At 41.3% G+C, this 23163-nt stretch overlaps 1 protein-coding gene across 4 annotated transcripts; it reads left to right on the top strand.

Moving 5' to 3' along the window:
- The first annotated feature begins 72 nt into the window (after positions 1-72).
- LOC138958984 (dihydroorotate dehydrogenase (quinone), mitochondrial-like) lies at positions 73-19506 on the top strand. Of its 4 annotated transcripts, XR_011453567.1 has the most exons (11): positions 76-255; positions 4877-5086; positions 7059-7258; positions 9688-9764; positions 10470-10613; positions 12565-12752; positions 13329-13448; positions 13994-14147; positions 17091-17250; positions 17871-17983; positions 18038-19506. XR_011453567.1 is itself a non-coding variant. In XM_070330337.1 (10 exons), exons 1-10 carry the CDS (start codon positions 214-216, stop codon positions 17929-17931), a joined length of 1356 nt encoding a protein of 451 aa, XP_070186438.1. In that variant the 5' UTR covers positions 76-213; the 3' UTR covers positions 17932-19506. The 4 variants fall into 4 exon arrangements, 3 of the variants coding, with proteins under 3 accessions (XP_070186457.1, XP_070186438.1, XP_070186448.1); XM_070330337.1 differs by having other exon boundaries at positions 17871-19506; XM_070330347.1 differs by lacking the exon at positions 10470-10613 and having other exon boundaries at positions 77-255; positions 17871-19506.
- The last annotated feature ends 3657 nt before the right edge of the window (positions 19507-23163 follow it).

The raw sequence follows: 23163 nt of genomic DNA, 5'->3' as shown, positions 1-23163 counted from the left end.
AATAGTATGCTGTTGCCTAAAAAACGGATATAGTGTGTCTTAGCAAAATGTGTTGAATTCGCAACTATGTAGTAAAAAAAACACCTGTTGTTCCATATTTCAGAAGCAAGGTGCTTGTGTGCCGTGTTTGGATACCGCTATGAAATAATTGTTACACCTATGTTTGAGACTGTGCGAAGAAATCAGACGACAAAGTTGCTCATTTTAGTCTAAATGGCAAATCCAAAGGTTGCAGCGAACGCGTCCGTGTTCTGGGTAAGAAAAAAACATGTCGAGTTTGATTCTTCGAAGTGGATTCACAGCGCGCGGCGCGTTGTGCAGCGTTGCGATTTACAACGCGCGGCGCTACGAGGAGCGCTGCGATTCACGACGCGCGATGTATTCTGCCGATACATTTCCTTCACAATCGCAAAGTTTACAACAGCTACATCTATTGAGAAATAAAACTGTCAATAAAACGAAAAACAGAGCTCCATTCTCTCTCTCACTTTTTCAACTGAATTCACATATAATATATATATCCCATGACCTCCCTTCTTTGTCTCTGTTACTTCAGTATGGGTATATATGTTGTATTTTTATAGCTCAATAAATACATCATGGACTCCAAAAAATATATGATAGTGCAGATTCCGATTTGGGCAAAGAACTACTTTCCTCCCGACCTTTGACCTCGCGCCGAACAATGTGACACATTTGTATGAAGTTCCAAAATCGTATTGCACGGCTCAGAAAACCATATCAGTTGCACGCAAAAATGAATCTCAGAACTGATCTGATGTATGAGATGCAATAAGCAAACGTTTCTTTCATTATGAAAGCAATGCAGGTCGAAAAAAACGAACATTCAACTTACAAGATAACCAGATGCTAGCGAACCAAAACAAAAACACGAGTACCCTCCCTTGCATCGTTAGCAGACGACTTTTGAGAATCTGTCAGTGGTGTGTTTTGGTGTGCGTCTTCAGTTTCTCTGGCAGTGTCGGTGTGGGAACTGACAGAAGCTAGGGAGCACAGATAATAGAAGCCCTGTCACATAGACTAATCACACAATCAATACACATTTGGCTCATGTTTTAAATGACAGTTTCGAGTTTGTTAGTCAAACTCAAAGCAACAACACTGTCACTGGTGACATGCGCAGCGAGACCGAGAAACGTCCTTTACCTGGCACGGTTGGGCTTCGCTACATCGCCTGTTTCACGTGTTTTGCGAGCAAGTCTACTCTTTTGCCTGACTCTGCAGTAAGTCCACATTGGCGATGAAGGTATCCAAGAACTTAACATGTGTGTATTTTTCCGTAATCCAGTCATATTCCTTCAAAATGCAATCAATCGGCGGTGACAGACGTGTCGGTCACGTCGCGTTTTCCTCACACCCATACCAGTTTAAGTTCATCCATGCAAACACACTCGCAAAACAGTTTATCACGTAGATACATTTCAAATAGGGAGCAAATGGTTAAATCTAAACCAACATATTTGTTCCCTAAAATTTGCTTCTCTGTCAATAAGCCTAATTACACACGTTCGAGAAAAACAACGTGGAATCGATTCTGAATCGAGTAAGCCAAATGGGTCCCAAACCCGTTTCGCCCGTTCTGCCGACCTGAAACGCAAAACAAAAGAATTGTGCGCTTCAACTAAATTAATTTCTATACGACTTCATTACTTTCTTGCAACTTATGAACCTTTACTTAAAGCTTTTAAATGGTCTGAAAGTAGTGTTACCGCGTACTTATCGATGCACTCATTCGTTTTATTTTTTCAGCGACGGTCACTTAGTTTAAGGTTGCAAAAGGGCTAAGTCTCGCTGCAACACTGTTTTACCCTGCACAGATCGCAACAGTGCCGCTAGTAGTCTACACTTTGTGTTTGATGGTAGAATGGGATATACAGATTACAACACTCGTGGTTTTTTATATGGCTTGTATTTCAGTCAAGACCCAGCGGGAATATCAATCGAGAGCCACTCGCCAGAGGCTCGTGTCTCCCGATGATATTCATCCGCTGGGTCTTGACTGAAATACAAGCCATATAAAAAACCACTCGTGTTGTAACCTATACATATCGCTGCGCCGATGTTAAAACATGCCTACCTCTGCTGAACAATCCTTCTCATTGCGGTCAATGCGCATGCGCCAATCTTGGACTTACAAAATGCGACCCTTTGTCCGATCGAACCATGGGTTAGGGTTCGGGTTCGGGTTAGGGTTAGGGTTAGGTTGTTCACGACCTGATTAATCTCCCCATGTTAGCGCATGCGCATTGACCGCAATGAGAAGGATTGTTCAGGCAGAGTTTTCAGTTCGTGACACCGGCCTTGAATACTTGGCAGTCATATTGGCTTCTACTCTATGGAAAGGAGCTGATCGAGTTTTTAAACTGGGATGACGTTTTTAAACAATTATCCGAGTACAGTGCAGCGGAACTGTTAATCGGTGTCACACCAGTTAACACTTCAGCAGCCATTTTGGAATTCGCGCATGCGCAGATCGTTTTTTCAGTGGTTTTTTGAGTCACTTGAGAAAAAGTGACTCTATGTAATCGGTCAGTGTTAGTCTGTCCGGCCGGCCGTCCGGCCGGCCGTCCGGCCGGCCGTCCGGCCGGCCGGCCGTAGACACCACCTTAACGTTGAACTTTTCTCGGAAACTATCAAAGCGATCGGGCTCATATTTTGTTTAGTCGTGACCTCCAATGACCTCTACACTTTAACGATGGTTTCGTTGACCTTTGACCTTTTTCAAGGTCACAGGTCAGCGTCAAAGGAAAAATTAGACATTTTATATCTTTGACAAAGTTCATCGGATGTGATTGAAACTTTGTAGGATTATTCTTTACATCAAAGTATTTACATCTGTAGCCTTTTACAAACGTTATCAGAAAAACAAGGGAGATAACTAGCCTTTTCTGTTCGGCAACACACAACTTAACGTTGGGCTTTTCTCGGAAACTATAAAAGTGACCGGGCTCAAATTTTATGTGAACGTGACTCATTGTGTTGTGAATAGCAATTTCTTCCTGTCCATCTGATGCCTCATATAATATTCAGAACTGCGAAAGTGACTCGATCGAGCGTTTGCTCTTCTTGTTTCCGGTTGATTTGAACGCGTATATTCAGTCTGCAGAAAGTGCAATGTTGTAGTCTTGCAGCCCTGAAGTTGCTTTTGAGTGTCCAAAGAAAGAGTGTAAAATGTTGCTGATAATCATGCATGTACAAAAATAAAGCGCGTCAACAATCTGCGCTGGTGAGAGCAATAGCCGCGCTCTGGGAATCGCTTGCCTTGATTCTTTGGTTCATCAAGGGAAGTAACCATGACCTTTGTGATGGTTGTCTTACACAAGAGATGATATTGAAAGTAAAGCTGCAGTGCGTGCTTGAGTCCTCGTATTCGCAATGTCAAGGACGAAATATTTGTAGTGGTCTTTTCTTGAGAAACGGACCTGTCTCTTTTAATCGATGCGGTGTGTCAGACCTAATGTTCTTCTTAAATATATCATGATTTTTTAAACAAATCTGACTGATGTCACTATGTGTCATACCCCAGTATACCATATGATTTTCAAGATGTTCTGTAAATTTATGCCACTAAGGCGTCTAAGCGCAAAACTGTCTCTCTTCACACACACACATGCGCGCACGCACACACATGCGCATGCACACACACACACACACACAAAGTGACACACACGTACACATGTACACATGCACATACACACACTTGTTCCTATGCAGTAGTAATCAAGTTCAAATGTTTACAGTTATTGCCAGATGTTTATTCACAAAATATTAACATCTAGATCTAAATTGTCGTTATAGCAAAGCAAAAGGGCCTGATATGGCTATGATAGGATAGTGATATGGCTATGATAGGATAGTGATATGGCTATGATAGGATAGTGATATGGCTATGATAGGATAGTCTCACACAGCCCGATTTCAGCAATTATTCCATATATATTCCTACAGAAGTCGTTAAATATCGTTTATATGAATTTACAACGACAGAACTAAGGGTGGTTCTAGTTCAACACAGACGTTCTTTCCCCCACTATCATTTAATCGATTCTTCTTATCAATACTTGCCAACGCTAAAGATGATTACAGAATACCCTTATTTGCTTATTTTCAAGGAAACATGACATAGATTTATGTCCTTGAACACAGCAACATCTCTGAACTGAACTAGTGTCTAGCGCAAGTGACGTCACCGCATTGCCAAGTCTGGTCACCGCATTGCCAAGTCTGTGAGAGGTGGGCATGCGTGTTTACTTCACTTAAAAAGGACTTTCAGTCGGTCAAAACGGAGAAACAGATCACAAAAAGATGAAGTTTTTTGCTCTTTCTCATCGTCAGCTTGGTATTGTTTGTATAGCAGGCATAAAACCTCAAACCTGATGTTGTGTTGTTAAGTACAAAGTACAAAGTCTGATGCGTTGTTCGGCCGTGGGAGGGCAAAGAAGTGTGTTTGCACAATGAACATGCGTGAAGAAAGTTTGTCTACTCTCGTCAGAAAACGGCCGCTTCAAAGCAAAAACTTAAATTTGCAAGGTTAGATTAGCAGTAAATGCCATCATGTCTTCAGCATCAATAGGGTGGGATATTTGAAGAGAACAAGTCTTTGACTTGGCTTATTATACCTGTTCTCGTCAACTCCGTGTATTATACCTGTTCTCATCAAAATATCCGACCCTATCGCTATGCTGAAAACATGATAGCTGTTAATATTTTGATGTGACAAATATAATGCCAACCAGTCAAAGACGAAGTGCATTTTACTTGTTCAAGTCTAAATATTGCGCCCTTCAGTGGAAATTCTGACTTTTTAAGTGATGATCAATGTAATTGTTTCTATACAACGGTGACTTTGTTTCAGGAGCAGCTGAGGTCCGCAGCCATCGTGTTGAATGGAGGGGTCATCACATTTTGCGGCATCAGTCTCTACAGAGGGGACGAGAAGTTCTACACTAACATCGCAATGCCCATGCTGAGGATGCTGGGACCAGAAACAGCACACAACTTTTCCATCACCGCTGCAAAGTACAAGCTAGTGCCCAGACCGCGCGTAGCAGACCCACCTTCACTGGTAATTGAGACTGTGCCAAAAGGTCAGGTGTCATGTCTACTGTCCCGAATGACACACGATTGCTGACATTTCACCATTGCCAACAGAATAAACAAATAAGAAATAGGTAGAAAATGAATGTGAAAACTGACTTTAATTGTTGATCAGTATTTTCTATACCACTAACAAATAATCTACTTGCACATAGCTGTTTGGCAAATGTATGTTGCATGGGACACACTGACATGAAAGTGGAAGATGTTTTTCCCTCTAGAGAAACTACATATCAAGTTACACTTTTTGTGCTCTTCCATTCCAGTTGGCAATCAATTGTTAACGCATGTTATTAGAAAAAATAGAACGAAAACAGATTAGATAGAATGAAAAATGTACTGGTGATGTCATTTGGGACATACTGACATGAAAACGTCACCTTTTGGCACAGTCTCAATTATATATAAGTATATTATAACCAACAGTACCTTCACTGGTAATTATATATAAGTATATTATAACCAACAGTACCTGTGTGTTTATTGTTGTTGTTTTTGTTCTCTTCAAGTTTCAACTCTTTTTACATTTAGTCAAGTTTTGACTAAATGTTTTAACGTAGAGGGGGGAATGGAGACGAGGGTGTGGTGTGTGTGCGTGTGTGTGTGTAGAGTGATTGAGAGTAAACTACTGGACCGATCTTTATGAAATTTGACATCAGAGTTCCTGGGTATGACATCCCCGGACGTTTTTTTCATTTTTTCGATAAATGTCTTTGATGACGTCATATCCGTCTTTTTGTAAAAGTTGAGGCGGCACTGTCACACCCTCATTTTTCAATCAAATTGATTGAAATTTTGGCCAAGCAATCTTCAACGAAGGCCAGACTTCGGTATTGCATTTCAGCTTGGTGGCTTAAAAATTAATTAATGACTTTGGTCATTAAAAATCTGAAAATTGTATTTAAAATTATTTTTTTATAAAACGATCCAAATTTACGTTCATCTTATTCTTCATCATTTTCTGATTCCAAAAACATATAAATATGTTATATTCGGATTAAAAACAAGCTCTGAAAATTAAAAATATAAAAATTATTATCAAAATCAAATTTCCAAAATCGATTTAAAAACACTTTCATCTTATTCCTTGTCGGTTCCTGATTCCAAAAACATATATAGATATGATATGTTTGGATTAAAAACACGCTCAGAAAGTTAAAACGAAGAGAGGTACAGAAAAGCGTGCTATCCTTCTCAGCGCAACTACTACCCCGCTCTTCTTGTCAATTTCACTGCCTTTGTCACGAGCGGTGGACTGACGATGCTACGAGTATACGGTCTTGCTGAAAAATTGCATTGCGTTCAGTTTCAGTTGCATTGTGTGAGTTCGACAGCTTGACTATATGTTGTATTTTCGCCTTACGCGACTTGTTTTTGGCTCACGTAAGTGTAGCCTATGCGATCGTTACTTTGTCTGTCTGTGTGTGTGTGTGTGTGTTTGTGCGTGTGTATGTCTGTGGTAGAAACTCTAACATTTGAAGACGTCACATTACATTGACGTCACATTATGACGTAAGAGGGTTAGACGTCACGCGAAGGAAGTACTGAAAGTCTCGGTCATTATTATTTTGAGCGGGCCGAAACTAGTGTACATGCAGACAGACAGATCTAGATCTAGTGTCTCGCTTTCTTGCACAGTTTCACCTATTCTCTTTCTGTGTGTGTGTGTGTGTGTGTGTGTGTGTGTGTGTGTGTGTGTGTGTGTGTGTGTGTGACGGAGTGATTGAGTTTGTGTTACTGTTTGTCGATTTCTTACGTGAGCCTTGATGGCTTCGCCTCTTGTTTCTGTGGTCCTTGTGAAAAGTGAAAGTTGAAAGTTGAGACCAATACACCACATTTAGTTTTATATTATATAGTGTCTTACACCACATTTAGTTTTATATTATATAGTATCTTGCGTAACATCTGTTCACCTTTTTCCATGTTTGTTTTTGTTCCAGAAAACGGAGGTTTGGGGCCGAACGTTCAACAACCCGGTGGGTTTGGCAGCAGGCTACGACAAGCAGGGAGAGGCGGTGGACGGACTGTTGAAGATTGGTTTTGGGTTCGTGGAAATCGGCAGTGTCACTCCCGCCCCCCAGCCAGGCAACGACAAACCTCGTGTCTTTCGATTGGTGGATGATGAAGCCATCATCAACAGGTAAACTTGTGTGAGGATAATTGAAGCACTATAAAGGTGTGGCAGGGGAGTGGGGGGGGGGGGGGCATGGTTAAAAGTTAACAGCTCTGTTCATGCTGTAAGGTACCTTCATTTTAGAGTTTTCTTTGAATTAGAGTGTCCTTTCACTGAGACTTGTCAAACATCAGCGGCCTGGCTGCGTCCTATCACTTTATATCCGAGTGGCAAATTGTTGTTGAGATAATTTTGCAGATTGACAAAGGTGTTGGGTATAAAACAAATTGAGGAAATTGTTCCCGCTCTTACACAAAGCAGCCAGGCTCTGAATGTTGTGCGTGTCATATCCTACGTACAAGCCTGGACTAATCTGTGTTGATTTACAAACTGGTTGACACAAGAAAGACGGCACCTTTAAGGCTTTGAGTCGCTGTACATCTTTCTTTTCATGTGCAAGTCGGAAGTATGCATTTTCTTTCCTAATCTCTCTGCTGTGCTAGGGAAGGGTGAAGCTCAGAGCTTTCTACCCTAATCTCTCTGCCCTGCTAGGGAAGGGTGGAGCTCAGAGCTTTCTACCCTAATCTCTGCCCTGCTAGGGAAGGGTGGAGCTCAGAGCTTTCTACCCTAATCTCTCTGCTGTGCTAGGGAAGGGTGAAGCTCAGAGCTTTCTACCCTAATCTCTCTGCCGTGCTAGGGAAGGGTGAAGCTCAGAGCTTTCTACCCTAATCTCTCTGCCCTGCTAGGGAAGGGTGGAGCTCAGAGCTTTCTACCCTAATCTCTCTGCTGTGCTAGGGAAGAGTGAAGCTCAGAGCTTTCTACCCTAATCTCTCTGCTGTGCTAGGGAAGGGTGAAGCTCAGAGCTTTCTACCCTAATCTCTCTGCCCTGCTAGGGAAGGGTGAAGCTCAGAGCTTTCTACCCTAATCTCTCTGCCCTGCTAGGGAAGGGTGAAGCTCAGAGCTTTCTACCCTAATCTCTCTGCTGTGCTAGGGAAGGGTGGAGCTCAGAGCTTTCTACCCTAATCTCTCTGCCGTGCTAGGGAAGGGTGAAGCTCAGAGCTTTCTACCCTAATCTCTCTGCCCTGCTAGGGAAGGGTGAAGCTCAGAGCTTTCTACCCTAATCTCTCTGCCATGCTAGGGAAGGGTGAAGCTCAGAGCTTTCTACCAAGCTTTCTTCAGGGTCTGTTTCTCTTACCAGTTCAGTTTTGTTGTTGTTGTTGGGTCCCTTAGTCACTGCTATTAGCTGATGCTTTGATAAAGTGATGCTGCTAGTGTGATAGATGTGTCATATTTAGGTTTCATGCTACGCTGTGGTATTGTTCTGGTGATGCTGCTAGTGTGATAGATGTGTCATATTTAGGTTTCATGCTACGCTGTGGTATTGTTCTGGTGATGCTGCTAGTGTGATAGATGTGTCGTATTTAGGTTTCATGCTACGCTGTGGTATTGTTCTGGTGATGCTGCTAGTGTGATAGATGTGTCGTATTTAGGTTTCATGCTACGCTGTGGTATTGTTCTGGTGATGCTGCTAGGGGTGATAGATGTGTCGTATTTAGGTTTCATGCTACGCTGTGGTATTGTTCTGGTGATGCTGCTAGTGTGATAGATGTGTCATTTAGGTTTCATGCTACGCTGTGGTATTGTTCTGGTGATGCTGCTAGTGTGATAGATGTGTCGTATTTAGGTTTCATGCTACGCTGTGGTATTGTTCTGGTGATGCTGCTAGTGTGATAGATGTGTCGTATTTAGGTTTCATGCTACGCTGTGGTATTGTTCTGGTGATGCTGCTAGTGTGATAGATGTGTCATATTTAGGTTTCATGCTACGCTGTGGTATTGTTCTGGTGATGCTGCTAGTGTGATAGATGTGTCATGTAGGTTTCATGCTACGCTGTGGTATTGTTCTGGTGATGCTGCTAGTGTGATAGATGTGTCATTTAGGTTTCATGCTACACTGTGGTATTGTTCTGGTGATGCTGCTAGTGTGATAGATGTGTCGTATTTAGGTTTCATGCTACGCTGTGGTATTGTTCTGGTGATGCTGCTAGTGTGATAGATGTGTCGTATTTAGGTTTCATGCTACGCTGTGGTATTGTTCTGGTGATGCTGCTAGTGTGATAGATGTGTCGTATTTAGGTTTCATGCTACGCTGTGATATTGTTCTGGTGATGCTGCTAGTGTGATAGATGTGTCGTATTTAGGTTTCATGCTACGCTGTGGTATTGTTCTGGTGATGCTGCTAGTGTGATAGATGTGTCGTATTTAGGTTTCATGCTACGCTGTGGTATTGTTCTGGTGATGCTGCTAGTGTGATAGATGTGTCGTATTTAGGTTTCATGCTACGCTGTGGTATTGTTCTGGTGATGCTGCTAGTGTGATAGATGTGTCTTATTTATTGTTCTGGATATTGGTGCTGGGTGTTTAATCAGTAAAAGCTGTGTCATTTTTCTGTTTCAGGTATGGTTTCAATAGTGATGGTCACGAGGAAGTATTTAAGCGGTTGCGGCATCGTGAAACAGAACCCAAGGTGTCAGGTACGATAGAAGACAAGTACAATAGATTTCCTCTTGTGTGTGAAGGGAGGCAATCATCCTCTCAAAAATATCCACATTTCAAAGAGTTAGCATTTCAGGGTATTGTAAAAAAATAAAAGAGTAAGCATACATTTCATTGTGAAAGTACTTTAAAGTCTTACTTCAGTTATTTGATGTGTTGTTCTCACTCTATTTGTGACTGTTTTTGTTCACATTTTTGCTGTAGGATAGGGTAGGGGTTCAATGCCAATGCTGTCAGCTTTCTTTCTCCCAGTACGCTTGTTCTCACTGTCTTATTATCAAGAAGCATTCAGAGAATTGTTTTAATATTTTTTAATTTACTGCATACTCAGCTAATTTTCTTTAATTCATTTAATTTGTTGTTGTTGTGCTGTTCGTTTTGTAGATCTTATAAAATATCCACACATGGGTGATCCCCGAAACCGTGCGAATGTGAATTTTTGGACTGAGCATACCGCAATGTGGGGCGATGACAGAATAAAGGGAGGTCATTTATACCTCATTTTTCATTTACTGGTAGGCTTTGCCATCAGTGCATCACCCATCCTTTGTTTTTTTATTTTGGGGGTAACATTGCATTATCAGCTGGAACAACATTCTTCCACTTTCTCTTGCAACCAAACACATTTTTTCATATACGACTGACAGTATTATGGAGAAATATTTTGTGTTTGTAACTTTCAGCTTCTTGCATGTCTGAGCAGCGAAACATGCTGAATATCAACTTTTGGACGGACACTTCGTGTGAAGCAAGTGATAAAAAGCGTGGGGATAAAGTTACCCATAGTAAAGGGAAGACTAGAGAAGAGGAAAAACTTAGAAGGCAAGGTACAGGCTTGTGTTCCAAGTCAATGTTTTTGGTAGCATTCCATGCTTGTTATACCAAAGCTTGCGTGCTTGTTCACTTTGTTTCATTTTGTCTGTTCGCAACAGATTTGGGAGTGTTTGTTTTGTTTTGCGGAAGTTTTGGCCACTTTTGGCTGCTTTGTTCTTTCGTGAAATGTATTAAAATTAATCATTTAGGCGTTTGCTGCTATTCTGTGTTCATGCATTGATGCATAAGTTTGACAGTTCAGTTAGTTTCATGATGTGTTTTGATAAGTTTGACAGTCAAGTCAGTTTCATGATGTGTTTTGATAAGTTTGACAGTCAAGTCAGTTTCATGATGTGTTTTGATAAGTTTGACAGTCAAGTCAGTTTCATGATGTGTTTTGATAAGTTTGACAGTCAAGTCAGTTTCATGATGTGTTTTGATAAGTTTGACAGTCAAGTCAGTTTCATGATGTGTTTTGATAAGTTTGACAGTCAAGTCAGTTTTGTCATATGGTATTGGTAACTGGGACATTGTCTATTGACAGAATCAAAAGTACCGCTACTTTAACTGGGGAGGTCTCAGGTGTGTTTCTTCTCAACAAAAGAATAAAACGCTGTCATGTCTAAAATTAGCTTATGCTTTACATTCAGTCAATATGTTTGCCCGTTTGCAAAAGTTTAGGCCTCACTTTCACAGCCACATTTTAACATGATTTTCTTGAAATATTTGTCAAAGAATCTCCAACCTAGTCCAGACTATCAGATTACATTTCAGTTTGGTGTCTAAAAATTTCCTTAACATTTTATTTTTCATTTAAAAAAATTGGAGTTTAAATGAAAAAGTGTTATCATTGTATTTCTTACTGCGTCCTGTATCCAAAAATATATACGTGTAGTTAAGTTGTGTTTGATTCAAATTGCGCTCAAAATATCAGAAAACTGTTAAATAGCCACTTTCTTTATTTTTTTTAACAAAACTCATAAACTAACATTGGTTTATTCCTTATCATTAACTGTAGATTATTGTCAAGGTCATGAAAGATCAAAACAAATTTACTTATTTTTTTCATTGTTTGGATAACATTCTTGCTCCAAGGAGGATAAATTTGTTTGTTTTTGACTCACATGCGAAGCAAAAGTGAGTCTATGTACTCACCCGAGTCGTCCGTCCGTCCGTCCGGAAAACTTTAACGTTGGATATTTCTTGGACACTATTCAGTCTATCAGTACCAAATTTGGCAAGATGGTGTATGATGACAAGGCCCCAAAAAACATACATAGCATCTTGACCTTGCTTCAAGGTCAAGGTCGCAGGGGCCATATATGTTGCCTAAAAAACAGCTATTTTTCACATTTTTCACATTTTCTCTGAAGTTTTTGAGATTCAATACCTCACCTATATATGATATATAGGGCAAAGTAAGCCCCATCTTTTGATACCAGTTTGGTTTACCTTGCTTCAAGGTCAAGGTCACAGAGCTCTTCAAAGTTGGATTGTATACATATTTTGAAGTGACCTTGACCCTGAACTATTGAAGATAACTGTTTCAAACTTAAAAATTATGTGGGGCACATGTTATGCTTTCATCATGAGACACATTTGGTCACATATGATCAAGGTCAAGGTCACTTTGACCCTTATGAAATGTGACCAAAATAAGGTAGTGAACCACTAAAAGTGACCATATCTCATGGTAGAAAGAGCCAATAAGCACCATTGTACTTCCTATGTCTTGAATTAACAGCTTTGTGTTGCATGACCTTGGATGACCTTGACCTTGGGTCAAGGTCACATGTATTTTGGTAGGAAAAATGTGTAAAGCATGTGAGTCGTATGGGCTTTGCCCTTCTTGTTTCATTTTGTTAAACTTTTTTCTGTGCCCACTGTTTTCATTGTTTGGATAAAATTCCACTTTCCAGGAGGATAAAAAATTTTTTTTTTCTGTGCCTGCTTTTTTCCCTTCAGAGAGAGGAATGATGGGGGTGAACCTGGGGAAGAACAAGCTGTCAGGTCATGCGGTGGCAGACTATGTAGCAGGGGTCAAGGTCTTTGGAAAGGTGGCGGATTATCTGGTCATCAATGTCAGCTCGCCAAATACACCTGGTCTGCGTCAGCTGCAAGGGAGGCAGCAACTAGAAGAACTTTTAGACCAGGTAACTGTGCTTGTGTTGAGTAGTGGCAGTTTGGTGTAAAAGTGGGCCGGTTTATAATAATAATAATAATAATACGAGAATTTATAAGGCGCACATATCTCACCACAAGGCGACTCAAGGTGCACAATATATAGCGCGAACCACAATTAACTATGCTCTCCGCGCTTTACATAAATTATTGATTTCTGCCATGTGAGATGAAATTTTTTACACAATATATATGTTAAAATTGTCCATTTTCATTTAAGGACAAAATTCTCTTAATAATTTCAGCAGGGATTTGAGTGGAAAATTGTTAATAAAGACTGGCTTGAGTCTCTTCTTTTTTTTAATGATTTATGTTTGCTTTTTGGGGGATCTTTGTGAAATGCACTGGAACTAAAATGTCATATTAAAAGATGTTTACTTGAAATGAGCATTTGATGAAAACTCGCAGTGTCCGTGAAAACTTTTTGTTTGTTTGTTTGTTCTGTTGTTGATTTTTTTTTATGGTGTTGTAAGTGGGGGGGGGGGGAGGGGTCCTTTTTACAAATGTGATTTTTTTTAGTTATGATTAATGCCATGAAAACCGTTCAGGTTGTGGCTGAGAGAAACAAACTTCGAGTGGAGCACAAGCCCCCTCTGCTGGTGAAGATAGCTCCCGATCTCTCCGACGAGGACAAGGCTGATATCGCTGCTGCTGTCATCAGAGAAAAGGTACCGATAACATGACATCCAGTGGGAGAAAACTAACTGTGTGTAATGTGGGGGGGGGGGGGGGGGGTTAGATGAATGATACTCTTATCCCATGTAAAAGCCTGAGGATATCTGTGGTGGTTTACATTGTTTACACAAGGACTGCCATTCGCTCACCTGTTGATTTTGATGTTTACCAAACACAGAGTCCTGTATAGGGGACACAGAGAATCCATGCATCTTATTCGCCATGCACTTACATCTCATCCTTCTCCTTATCCTTGACAGGATATTGTACTCTGTCTGTTTTCTTCACTTTGTTCACCATGCACTGTATACATCTTATCCTTATCCTTGACAGGATAATCTATTGTGTGTGTCCCTCACTGTACCAGGGTGGGGTGGACGGGTTGATCGTGACCAACACCACTGTGTGTCCCTCACTGTACCAGGGTGGGGTGGACGGGTTGATCGTGACCAACACCACTGTGTGTCCCTCACTGTAACAGGGTGGGGTGGACGGGTTGATCGTGACCAACACCACTGTGTGTTTCTCACTGTAACAGGGTGGGGTGGACGGGTTGATCGTGACCAACACCACGGTTGAACGGCCCAACAGCCTGCAGAGCAAGCAGAGGGAGGAGACGGGGGGGCTGAGCGGCAAGCCTTTGAAGGACCTGGCCACCAACACAGTGCGAGACATGTACAAACTCACAAATGGTAAGCATACTTATTTTGTTTTTAAATGTTCAATGCGTAGAAGGGTGTATCTAGTTGCATGTGTGGCATAACACCTAGTTGTGTGTGTGGCATAACACCTAGTTGTGTGTGTGGCATAACACCTAGTTGTGTGAGTGGCATAACACCTAGTTGTGTGTGTGGCATAACACCTAGTTGTGTGTGTGGCATAACACCTAGTTGTGTGTGTGGCATAACACCTAGTTGTGTGTTTTTGCTCCCTCCTTTACAGGTACACACAGCACAGTCAACACAGTACACTCTTCCTGGTGTGGGGAAAACCCACATCTTCCTGGTGTGGGAAAACCCACATCTTCCTGGTGTGGGAAAACCCACATCTTCCTGGTGTGGGAAAACCCACATCTTCCTGGTGTGGGGAAACACACACCTTCCTGGTGTGGGAAAACCCACATCTTCCTGGTGTGGGAAAACACACATCTTCCTGGTGTGGGAAAACACACATCTTCCTGGTGTGGGGAAACACACATCTTCCTGGTGTGGGGAAACCCACATCTTCCTGGTGTGGGGAAACACACACCTTCCTGGTGTGATGAAACACACACCTTCCTGGTGTGGGGAAACACACATCTTCCTGGTGTGGGGAAACACACATCTTCCTGGTGTGGGGAAACACACACCTTCCTGGTGTGGGAAAACCCACATCTTCCTGGTGTGGGAAAACACACATCTTCCTGGTGTGGGAAAACACATCTTCCTGGTGTGGGAAAACCCACATCTTCCTGGTGTGGGAAAACCCACATCTTCCTGGTGTGGGGAAACACACACCTTCCTGGTGTGGGGAAACACACACCTTCCTGGTGTGGGGAAACACACATCTTCCTGGTGTGGGGAAACACACCTTCCTGGTGTGGGGAAACACACATCTTCCTGGTGTGGGGAAACACACATCTTCCTGGTGTGGGGAAACACACATCTTCCTGGTGTGGAGAAACACACATCTTCCTGGTGTGGGGAAACACACATCTTCCTGGTGTGGGGAAACACACATCTTCCTGGTGTGGGGAAACCCACATCTTCCTGGTGTGGGAAAACCCACATCTTCCTGGTGTGGGGAAACACACATCTTCCTGGTGTGGAGAAACACACATCTTCTTGGTGTGGAGAAACACACATCTTCCTGGTGTGGGGAAACACACATCTTCCTGGTGTGGGGAAACACACATCTTCCTGGTCTGGGGAAACACACATCTTCCTGGTGTGGGAAAACCCACATCTTCCTGGTGTGGGGAAACACACATCTTCTTGGTGTGGAGAAACACACATCTTCCTGGTGTGGGGAAACACACATCTTCTTGGTGTGGGGAAACACACATCTTCCTGGTGTGGGGAAACACACATCTTCCTGGTGTGGGGAAACACACTCTTCCTGGTGTGGGGAAACACACATCTACCTGGTGTGGGGAAACACACTCTACCTGGTGTGGGGAAACACATCTTCCTGGTGTGGGGAAACACACATCTTCCTGGTGTGGGGAAACACACATCTTCCTGGTGTGGGGAAACCCACATCTTCCTGGTGTGGGGAAACCCACATCTTCCTGGTGTGGGGAAACACACATCTTCCTGGTGTGGGAAAACCGAATGGCTGAGTGGATAAGAAAGCAATACTAACTACTAACCAAATACATGCACTCTTTGTGTTTGTGTCGTTGAGCTCAGCACACTTACGTGTAAAATGAAACCATCTTTTTGAAAAGAAAGAGAAACTTCTGACTGCGTCTTCTCTGGGTGCAGCTATTTCCTTGAAGTCATAATGTCAGCTATTTCCTTGAAGTCATAATATCAGCTATTTCCTTAAAGTCATAATGTCAGCTATTTCCTTAAAGTCATAATGTAAGCTATTTCCTTAAAGTCATAATGTCAGCTATTTCCTTCAAGTCATAATGTCAGCTATTTCTTTCAAGTCATAATGTCAGCTATTTCCTTGAAGTCATAATGTCAGCTATTTCCTTGAAGTCATAATGTCAGCTATTTCCTTGAAGTCATAATGTCAGCTATTTCCTTGAAGTCATAATGTCAGCTATTGCCTTCAAATCATAATGTCAGCTATTTCCTTAAAGTCATAATGTCAGCTATTTCCTTGAAGTCATAATGTCAGCTATAGCCTTGAAGTCAAAATGTCAGCAATAGCCTTGAAGTCATAATGTCAGCTATAGCCTTGAAGTCATAATGTCAGCTATTTCCTTCAAGTCATAATGTCAGCTTTTTCCTTGAAGTCATAATGTCAGCTATTTCCTTCAAGTCATAATGTCAGCTATTTCCTTGAAGTCATAATGTCAGCAATAGCCTTCAAGTCATAATGTCAGCTATTTCCTTCAAGTCATAATGTCAGCTATTTCCTTCAAGTCATAATGTCAGCTATTTCCTTGAAGTCATAATGTCAGCTATTTCCTTGAAGTCATAATGTCAGCTATAGCCTTGAAGTCATAATGTCAGCAATAGCCTTGAAGTCATAATGTCAGCTATAGCCTTGAAGTCATAATGTCAGCTATAGCCTTGAAGTCATAATGTCAGCTATTTCCTTGAAGTCATAATGTCAGCTATAGCCTTGAAGTGATAATGTCAGCTATTGCCTTGAAGTCATAATGTCAGCTATAGCCTTGAAGTCATAATGTCAGCAATAGCCTTGAAGTCATGATGTCAGCTATAGCCTTGAAGTCATAATGTCAGCTATAGCCTTGAAGTCATAATGTCAGCTATTTCCTTGAAGTCATAATGTCAGCTATAGCCTTGAAGTCATAATGTCAAAAATCTAAGACATGAAACGGACAAAGCGTTACAGATGCAAAACATAGACAGTGTTGCTGCAACTTGCTTCTCCATTGCCAACATGTACTGAAATGATCGACATGTAGGGAAATGGCAGACATGTACTTACTTAAACGGCCGTGGTTTGTCGTGCAGGCAAAGTACCGATCATCGGAGTGGGTGGGATCAGCAGCGGTCAAGATGCCTATGATAAAATCAAGGCCGGCGCTTCTCTAGTGCAGCTCTACACAGCGCTCATATACAAGGGTCCGCCTCTCGTCTCCAAGATCAAGCGAGAACTCGATCAACTACTCAGGTAAGCAACTGTCCAGGATGGATATGGGTTATGTTACCTGCTATTCAGACTTGGTCGTGTGACAGAGTTTTCTTCAACACTCGATTATTTGATGTCCAACTCAGCCTCACGGCTTCGTTAGACATCAATGTAATCTCGTGTGGAAGAAAACGTCTATCACACGACCAAGTCTGAATAGCATTTATGTCTCACAGCTTCAACAGAGGAGAGAACAAACACGTTTAACGTACTCACGCTTTGAAAAGGCTTACCACTTCAATCATTATTGTGGAGAGATCTACTTCTTTCGTGAACAACTATGAATGACGTCTTAGTATACATGTGCGAATTACATCACAGTCTGTATCTTTTGAAGCATTGATTTCTTGATGACGTCTTTCTGTGTCTACATATATATGGGTAATTTCCAGGTCTGTGTACCAGTGAAAACCATGTTACGCAGGTGATATTTCTTAATCAAATTGACACATGTTAAACCATATACCGGTTAATTGATTTTATTAATAAATACTGATTTTAAATATACCCTTTTCCTGCAGAAAAAGAATTAGAAGTACTTGCACCTTGGAATTGTCATTCATGTTCAGTAATTTAATCCTCCTCCTTTCTCTCTGTTTCAGGGAGGATGGTTACAAGAGCATATCGGAAGCAGTGGGAGCCGATGTTAAGAACAAGCAGTGACCATGATCTGATTTAGATGATCTGATTTAGATGATCTGATTTAGATGATCTCGTCGCGATATAACCTTCGTGGTTGAAAACGACGTTAAACACCAAATAAAGAAAGATTTAGATGATCTGATTTAGATGATCTGATTTAGATAGACTATTTCCATTTTTAAAAACAAGCAGTCATAATGATGTGATTTACGAAGACTGTTTCTATGACACGCTATGTGTTTTGGGAATTTTTTGATGGAGAGATTGATGGAGCTCAGGCCTATTGTTAGATGTGAGATGTGACGTGCTGCATTAGTATGTCTGTGCATGAAGTGATATATATGTGTGTGTGTATGTGTTTGGGCATGAAGTGATATATGATATATAAAAATTAAAAAAATCCCTGCGCTTAGAACTGTACCCACGGAATACGCGCGATATAAGCCTCATATTGATTGATTGATTGATGTGTGTGTGTGTGTGTTTGGGCATTATACCAGCTGCATTTACATTTAGAGTTTGTGAGACAAGTATGTTTGAGACCTGTTTGACATAGAAGTCACGCATTCACCAACTACCCATTAAAACCAATTCAATTTGCTGTGTGCACTCATCGACATCCAGGAGATCCATTTTGGTGGTCTTACTAACTCTTACCTTTGAATTGATGGAGTGATCAATTTTATAAACTGTGTGAAGAAAACATGCGATAAATTAACAGCATACCAGATATTTGTATTTGTGATGCATGCAGATGATCATACATTTTTGGGGCAGCATTTGCCATGCGAGTGTCGTCGGAGAAAAGAAAAGTTTTGAAGCACTTGCCTTTAGATTATCAGTGTCATTCGTCTGCCATAAAAAAATTACCTTTAGACAAACTACCTTTAGACAAACTACCTTTAGACAAAGTTTGACCAACCTTCCAGCTGTGTCTTGCAAAATGCATAGTTCATATGTTGTATGGTTTTATGGTTAAAGTTTGAAACATGGCACCTTGTGAGTATGTGTGTGTGTGTTCACGTGTGTGTGTTGTTGTTTGTGTGTATGTGTGTTCGCATATATGTGTGTGTGTGTGTAACTAGGGCTGTATGTGTAACTAGGGCTGTGTGTGTAACTAGGGCTGTGCGTGTAACTAGGGCTGTGTGTGTAACTAGGGCTGTGTGTGTGTAACTAGGGCTGTGTGTGTAACTAGGGCTGTGTGTGTAACTAGGGCTGTGTGTGTAACTAGGGCTGTGTGTGTAACTAGGGCTGTGTGTGTAACTAGGGCTGTGTGTGTAACTAGGGCTGTGTGTGTAACTAGGGCCGAAGAGATCACCGACTGCTGTGAAACAGGCAGCATCTTCTGTTACACAATGATTTTGACATGAGGTTTCCCCATTTGCTTTTTCTGACCCATATGAGCCAATCTCCACTCATGCTCAACCGAGTCGTTTACACTGTGATTAACGGTGCATAATGTTTTGAATGTATGAGGCAGTGTAAGAAAAAGTGGTGAATTGTGTGATAATGTGTGTGACTGTAATATGTTATGTTTACTCTGGACGGTGTATATAACGCCTTGGGGTGATTTAAGAATAAAGATAATTGCATTTAGTTTTTGGTATCTTCTTCTTCTGCATTCGTGGGCTGAAACTCCCACGTACGCTCGTGTTTTTTTGCACAAGTGGAATTTTACGTGTATGACCGTTTTTTACCCCGCCATTTAGGCAGCCATACGCCGCTTTCGGAGGAAGCATGCTGGGTATTTTCGTGTTTCTATAACCCACCGAACTCTGACATGGATTACAGGATCTTTTTCGTGCACACTTGGTCTTGTGCTTGCGTGTACACACGGGGGTGTTCGGACACCGAGGAGAGTCTGCACACAAAGTTGACTGAGAAATAAATCTCTCGCCGAACGTGGGGACGAACTCACGCTGACAGCGGCCAACTGGATACAAATCCAGCGCGCTACCGACTGAGCTACATCCCCGCCCAGTTTTTGGTATGATTTTGTTTGTTTTCAAGAGAGGGAAAGATGCACCTAGAGATACTGTTGCCATTAGCTGTATCAGTTTCATCATGTTGAGGATAGTTCACCTTGTCTGGAATTTTGAAAGCAGAGGACACACCCATTTACATCTGCATACACAGTGTGACACAACTCGGGCATACATGTATATATGTCATGCCGAATTCACGAAATTGCCCAATTCGCCAAATCGACAGGGTTTTGCCAAAAATGCATGAACGCCACTTAAAATTTGCACATTTCGTGAAATGTTCACCCAATCTTGGGTTTTAAAGTTCTCAAATGCCTTTGGTTTCACCACATATGGACATATAGATACAGTAATGGATAAATATCGAAGTAATCGATAAGTTATGACAAGTTAAAACTAAAAGTGTAGTTTTCATGCATTTTTGGAGTAGCGCTCAAAACACATCAACACAGACCATACAAACCATACCAGGGAGCTCAAGTAGTGCAAACACAATGTTAAAGTGACATAAAACGTTACGGACTGGCTGCTGATCAGTTTCGCGAAATGGTTACATTTTAGAAGCCTTGACGCATTTTCGGCAAAGCGTTGCCGATTTCTCGAAATGGGCAGCGTTTTGCCGATTACGCGAAATGGGCACAAATGTTGCTGATTTCGGTAATTCCACGAATTCGGCACGACATGTATACACACACTTGCACACAAACATCACCACCACAACCAAATAGAACATTGGCTTATCACATGTATGCAAAATGTAGAGATTTTGAAGCAGAACAGTCGATGAGTGATTCACTAACAAGTCATTGTAGGTTCCACCCAAAAAATGATAAACAAGCAAACGTAAAAGACAGACGGGTCGAGCTGGTCTCGGCAAAGCATGCCATGCGCCAACATAAGACGAAATTTGCACACAAAAAAGGATTTTCTTTCATTCTGGGCACATTTTCAAACTAAACATAATGTATCTAAACTAGGCCCAACAATTATTGCGACACATTTTGCACCCAAATTAAAGCTTTAATTTCCGTGTCATTTCATGCAAACTATGTGTGCCTGCCAGTTAAGGCCGTTCACTTGACTATCTGGATCACTTCGGATTAAAGATTTATTTTACAGGGATCACGTGACCGCCGCTCAAAAAAAAGGTACACCCTCAAAATCGACTGGACAAAAACGGAAGGGCCCAATAAAAAAATCAACAAAAATTCAGAATATGCAAACCTTTGCAACTTTAACATTTGAGAAGAAAGCCAAATCAATTATCTACCCAGAAAAAGTAGACCTCATTGAACAAATTACGTCCTATTTTTTTTCTTTTTAATGTTCAGCATCAATTGAGAACAATTTGCATCACCTGATATTCATTGGAAAAATTAATGTTAGTATTTTTTAAAAAACAAATTGTTGTAAATCAGTAATTTAAAATATTAAGTAGGAAAGTTGACTTGCAAATAAGTTAAGTATTAAGTAAGTTAAGTATTAAGTTCAAAAGGAACCAATGAAGAAGGAACCCCCCCCCCCCCCACACAACACCCCCCCCCCCCCCCCAATAAAATAAAGAAAAAAACAAAACAATAACAAAAACAGAGCACAAAAAAAGGAAAAGGTTTGGATCTAGTGCCTGTATGAAACGGAGGTTTGCAAGAAACAAAACATTGGAGTTTGTACAATTATGTAAATAATATGCTACTCGAAATACTGGTCTCATGTTCACATTATTCACCTTTTCAATTGACACACAAAATGTTCAATATTGCTTTGTTAAATGGTTATACATGGCATCATTGAAATCTTAAGCTGTATTTAATGTAATCTGTTGATATGAATAGAACTGTTAACTGCACAAGATATCTTCCTCTGATAGGATGAATCCGAGAAGCGTGTCTGTTACTCCTCCCCCCCCCCCCCCCCCCATCCTCTTGTCTTTAACCAATGAAACATGGTATCTGCTAGATGTGTTGTGGTCATAAAGAGTTTGATTGGTTGTTTTAATACAAGTTGGACTGAGTTTGTTGCTAAAGAGTGAGAGAGAACTTTAAGAGACACGGGAGACAGTGGACCTTATATTGTTTTGTAGTCAACTCCATATCACAATTACTGTAGTCAACTCCATATCACAATTACTGTAGTCAACTCCATATCACAATTACTGTAGTCAACTCCATATCACAATTACTGTAGTCAACTCCATGTCACAATTACTGTAGTCAACTCCATATCACAATTACTGTAGTCAACTCCATATCACAATTACTGTAGTCAACTCCATATCACAATTACTGAATTAAATGTAGTCACTTTGTGAGTCCGACAAATCTTCTTGCATAACCTCAACTCATCATTGATTCTTGTTTCCATCTTTTTGGAACCGGGTCACAAATGGCTGATCAACAATAGATTTTGTTTCTTTCACTCTTCGCCGGAATCAGGTTAAACACACACATGGTAAACAAACACACACACACACACAAACACACACGCGCGCATGCATATGAACACATATACATATAAATTATACAAGATACATATGTACAATCGTACAAGAGACGGAGAGCGCTTTTACATGAGATAAGACCATTCATCCATTTGATCTTATATCACCCCCCCCCACCCCCAAAGAAAACACCAACAACGACAAAAATAAAGCCGCCATGTCCAGATGACCACGGCAAGCAGTCAGGGTGTTGATGTGTGGTATGTGACCAAGAGGAGGGCAGGTCTTATCTCATGTAAAAGTCTATCCGGATCTCACATGGTGAGCCAAACCGTTTTCACGAAATGGAGCGTGTCTTTAAGTTAGGGAGCTTGGTGGAGGTAGGGTTGTGGCATCCCATCAGTTCATCACTTCTCAGGCATGTCTTTAAGTTAGGGAGCTTGGTGGAGGTAGGGTTGTGGCATCCCATCATGCAGTTCATCACTTCTGAGGCTTGTCTTTAAGTTAGGGAGCTTGGTGGAGGTAGGGTTGTGGCATCCCATCATGCAGTTCATCACTTCTGAGGCATGTCTTAAATGAAGATGGCGACAATGACAATTTATTATGGGGAGCTTATATAGCGCGAACCACAACTGTGCTCTTCGCGCTTTACATATTAATTTCTGCCGTTTGAAATGGAATTTTTTACAGACAGACAGACAAACAGACAATTTTTACACACAATATATAACGCATTCACATCGACCAGCAAACTTCAAGCCTATTAGGCGAACATTCACCTTTCGCGGCCTATTATTCCAAGTCAAACGGGTATTTGGTGGACATTTTTAT

Source organism: Littorina saxatilis, linkage group LG1 (assembly GCF_037325665.1).
Source record: "Littorina saxatilis isolate snail1 linkage group LG1, US_GU_Lsax_2.0, whole genome shotgun sequence".
Classification (NCBI taxonomy): Eukaryota; Metazoa; Mollusca; class Gastropoda; order Littorinimorpha; family Littorinidae; genus Littorina; species Littorina saxatilis.
This window is presented reverse-complemented; position numbering and strand designations above follow the sequence as displayed.

Coding starts and splice junctions, on each gene's coding strand:
- LOC138958984 (XM_070330337.1), top strand. CDS start 214: ATGGCAAATCCAAAGGTTGCAGCGAACGCGTCCGTGTTCTGG. Junction 7,259..9,687: donor GATGAAGCCATCATCAACAG/GTAAACTTGTGT, acceptor TTTCTGTTTCAG/GTATGGTTTCAATAGTGATG. Junction 14,148..17,090: donor CATGTACAAACTCACAAATG/GTAAGCATACTT, acceptor TTTGTCGTGCAG/GCAAAGTACCGATCATCGGA.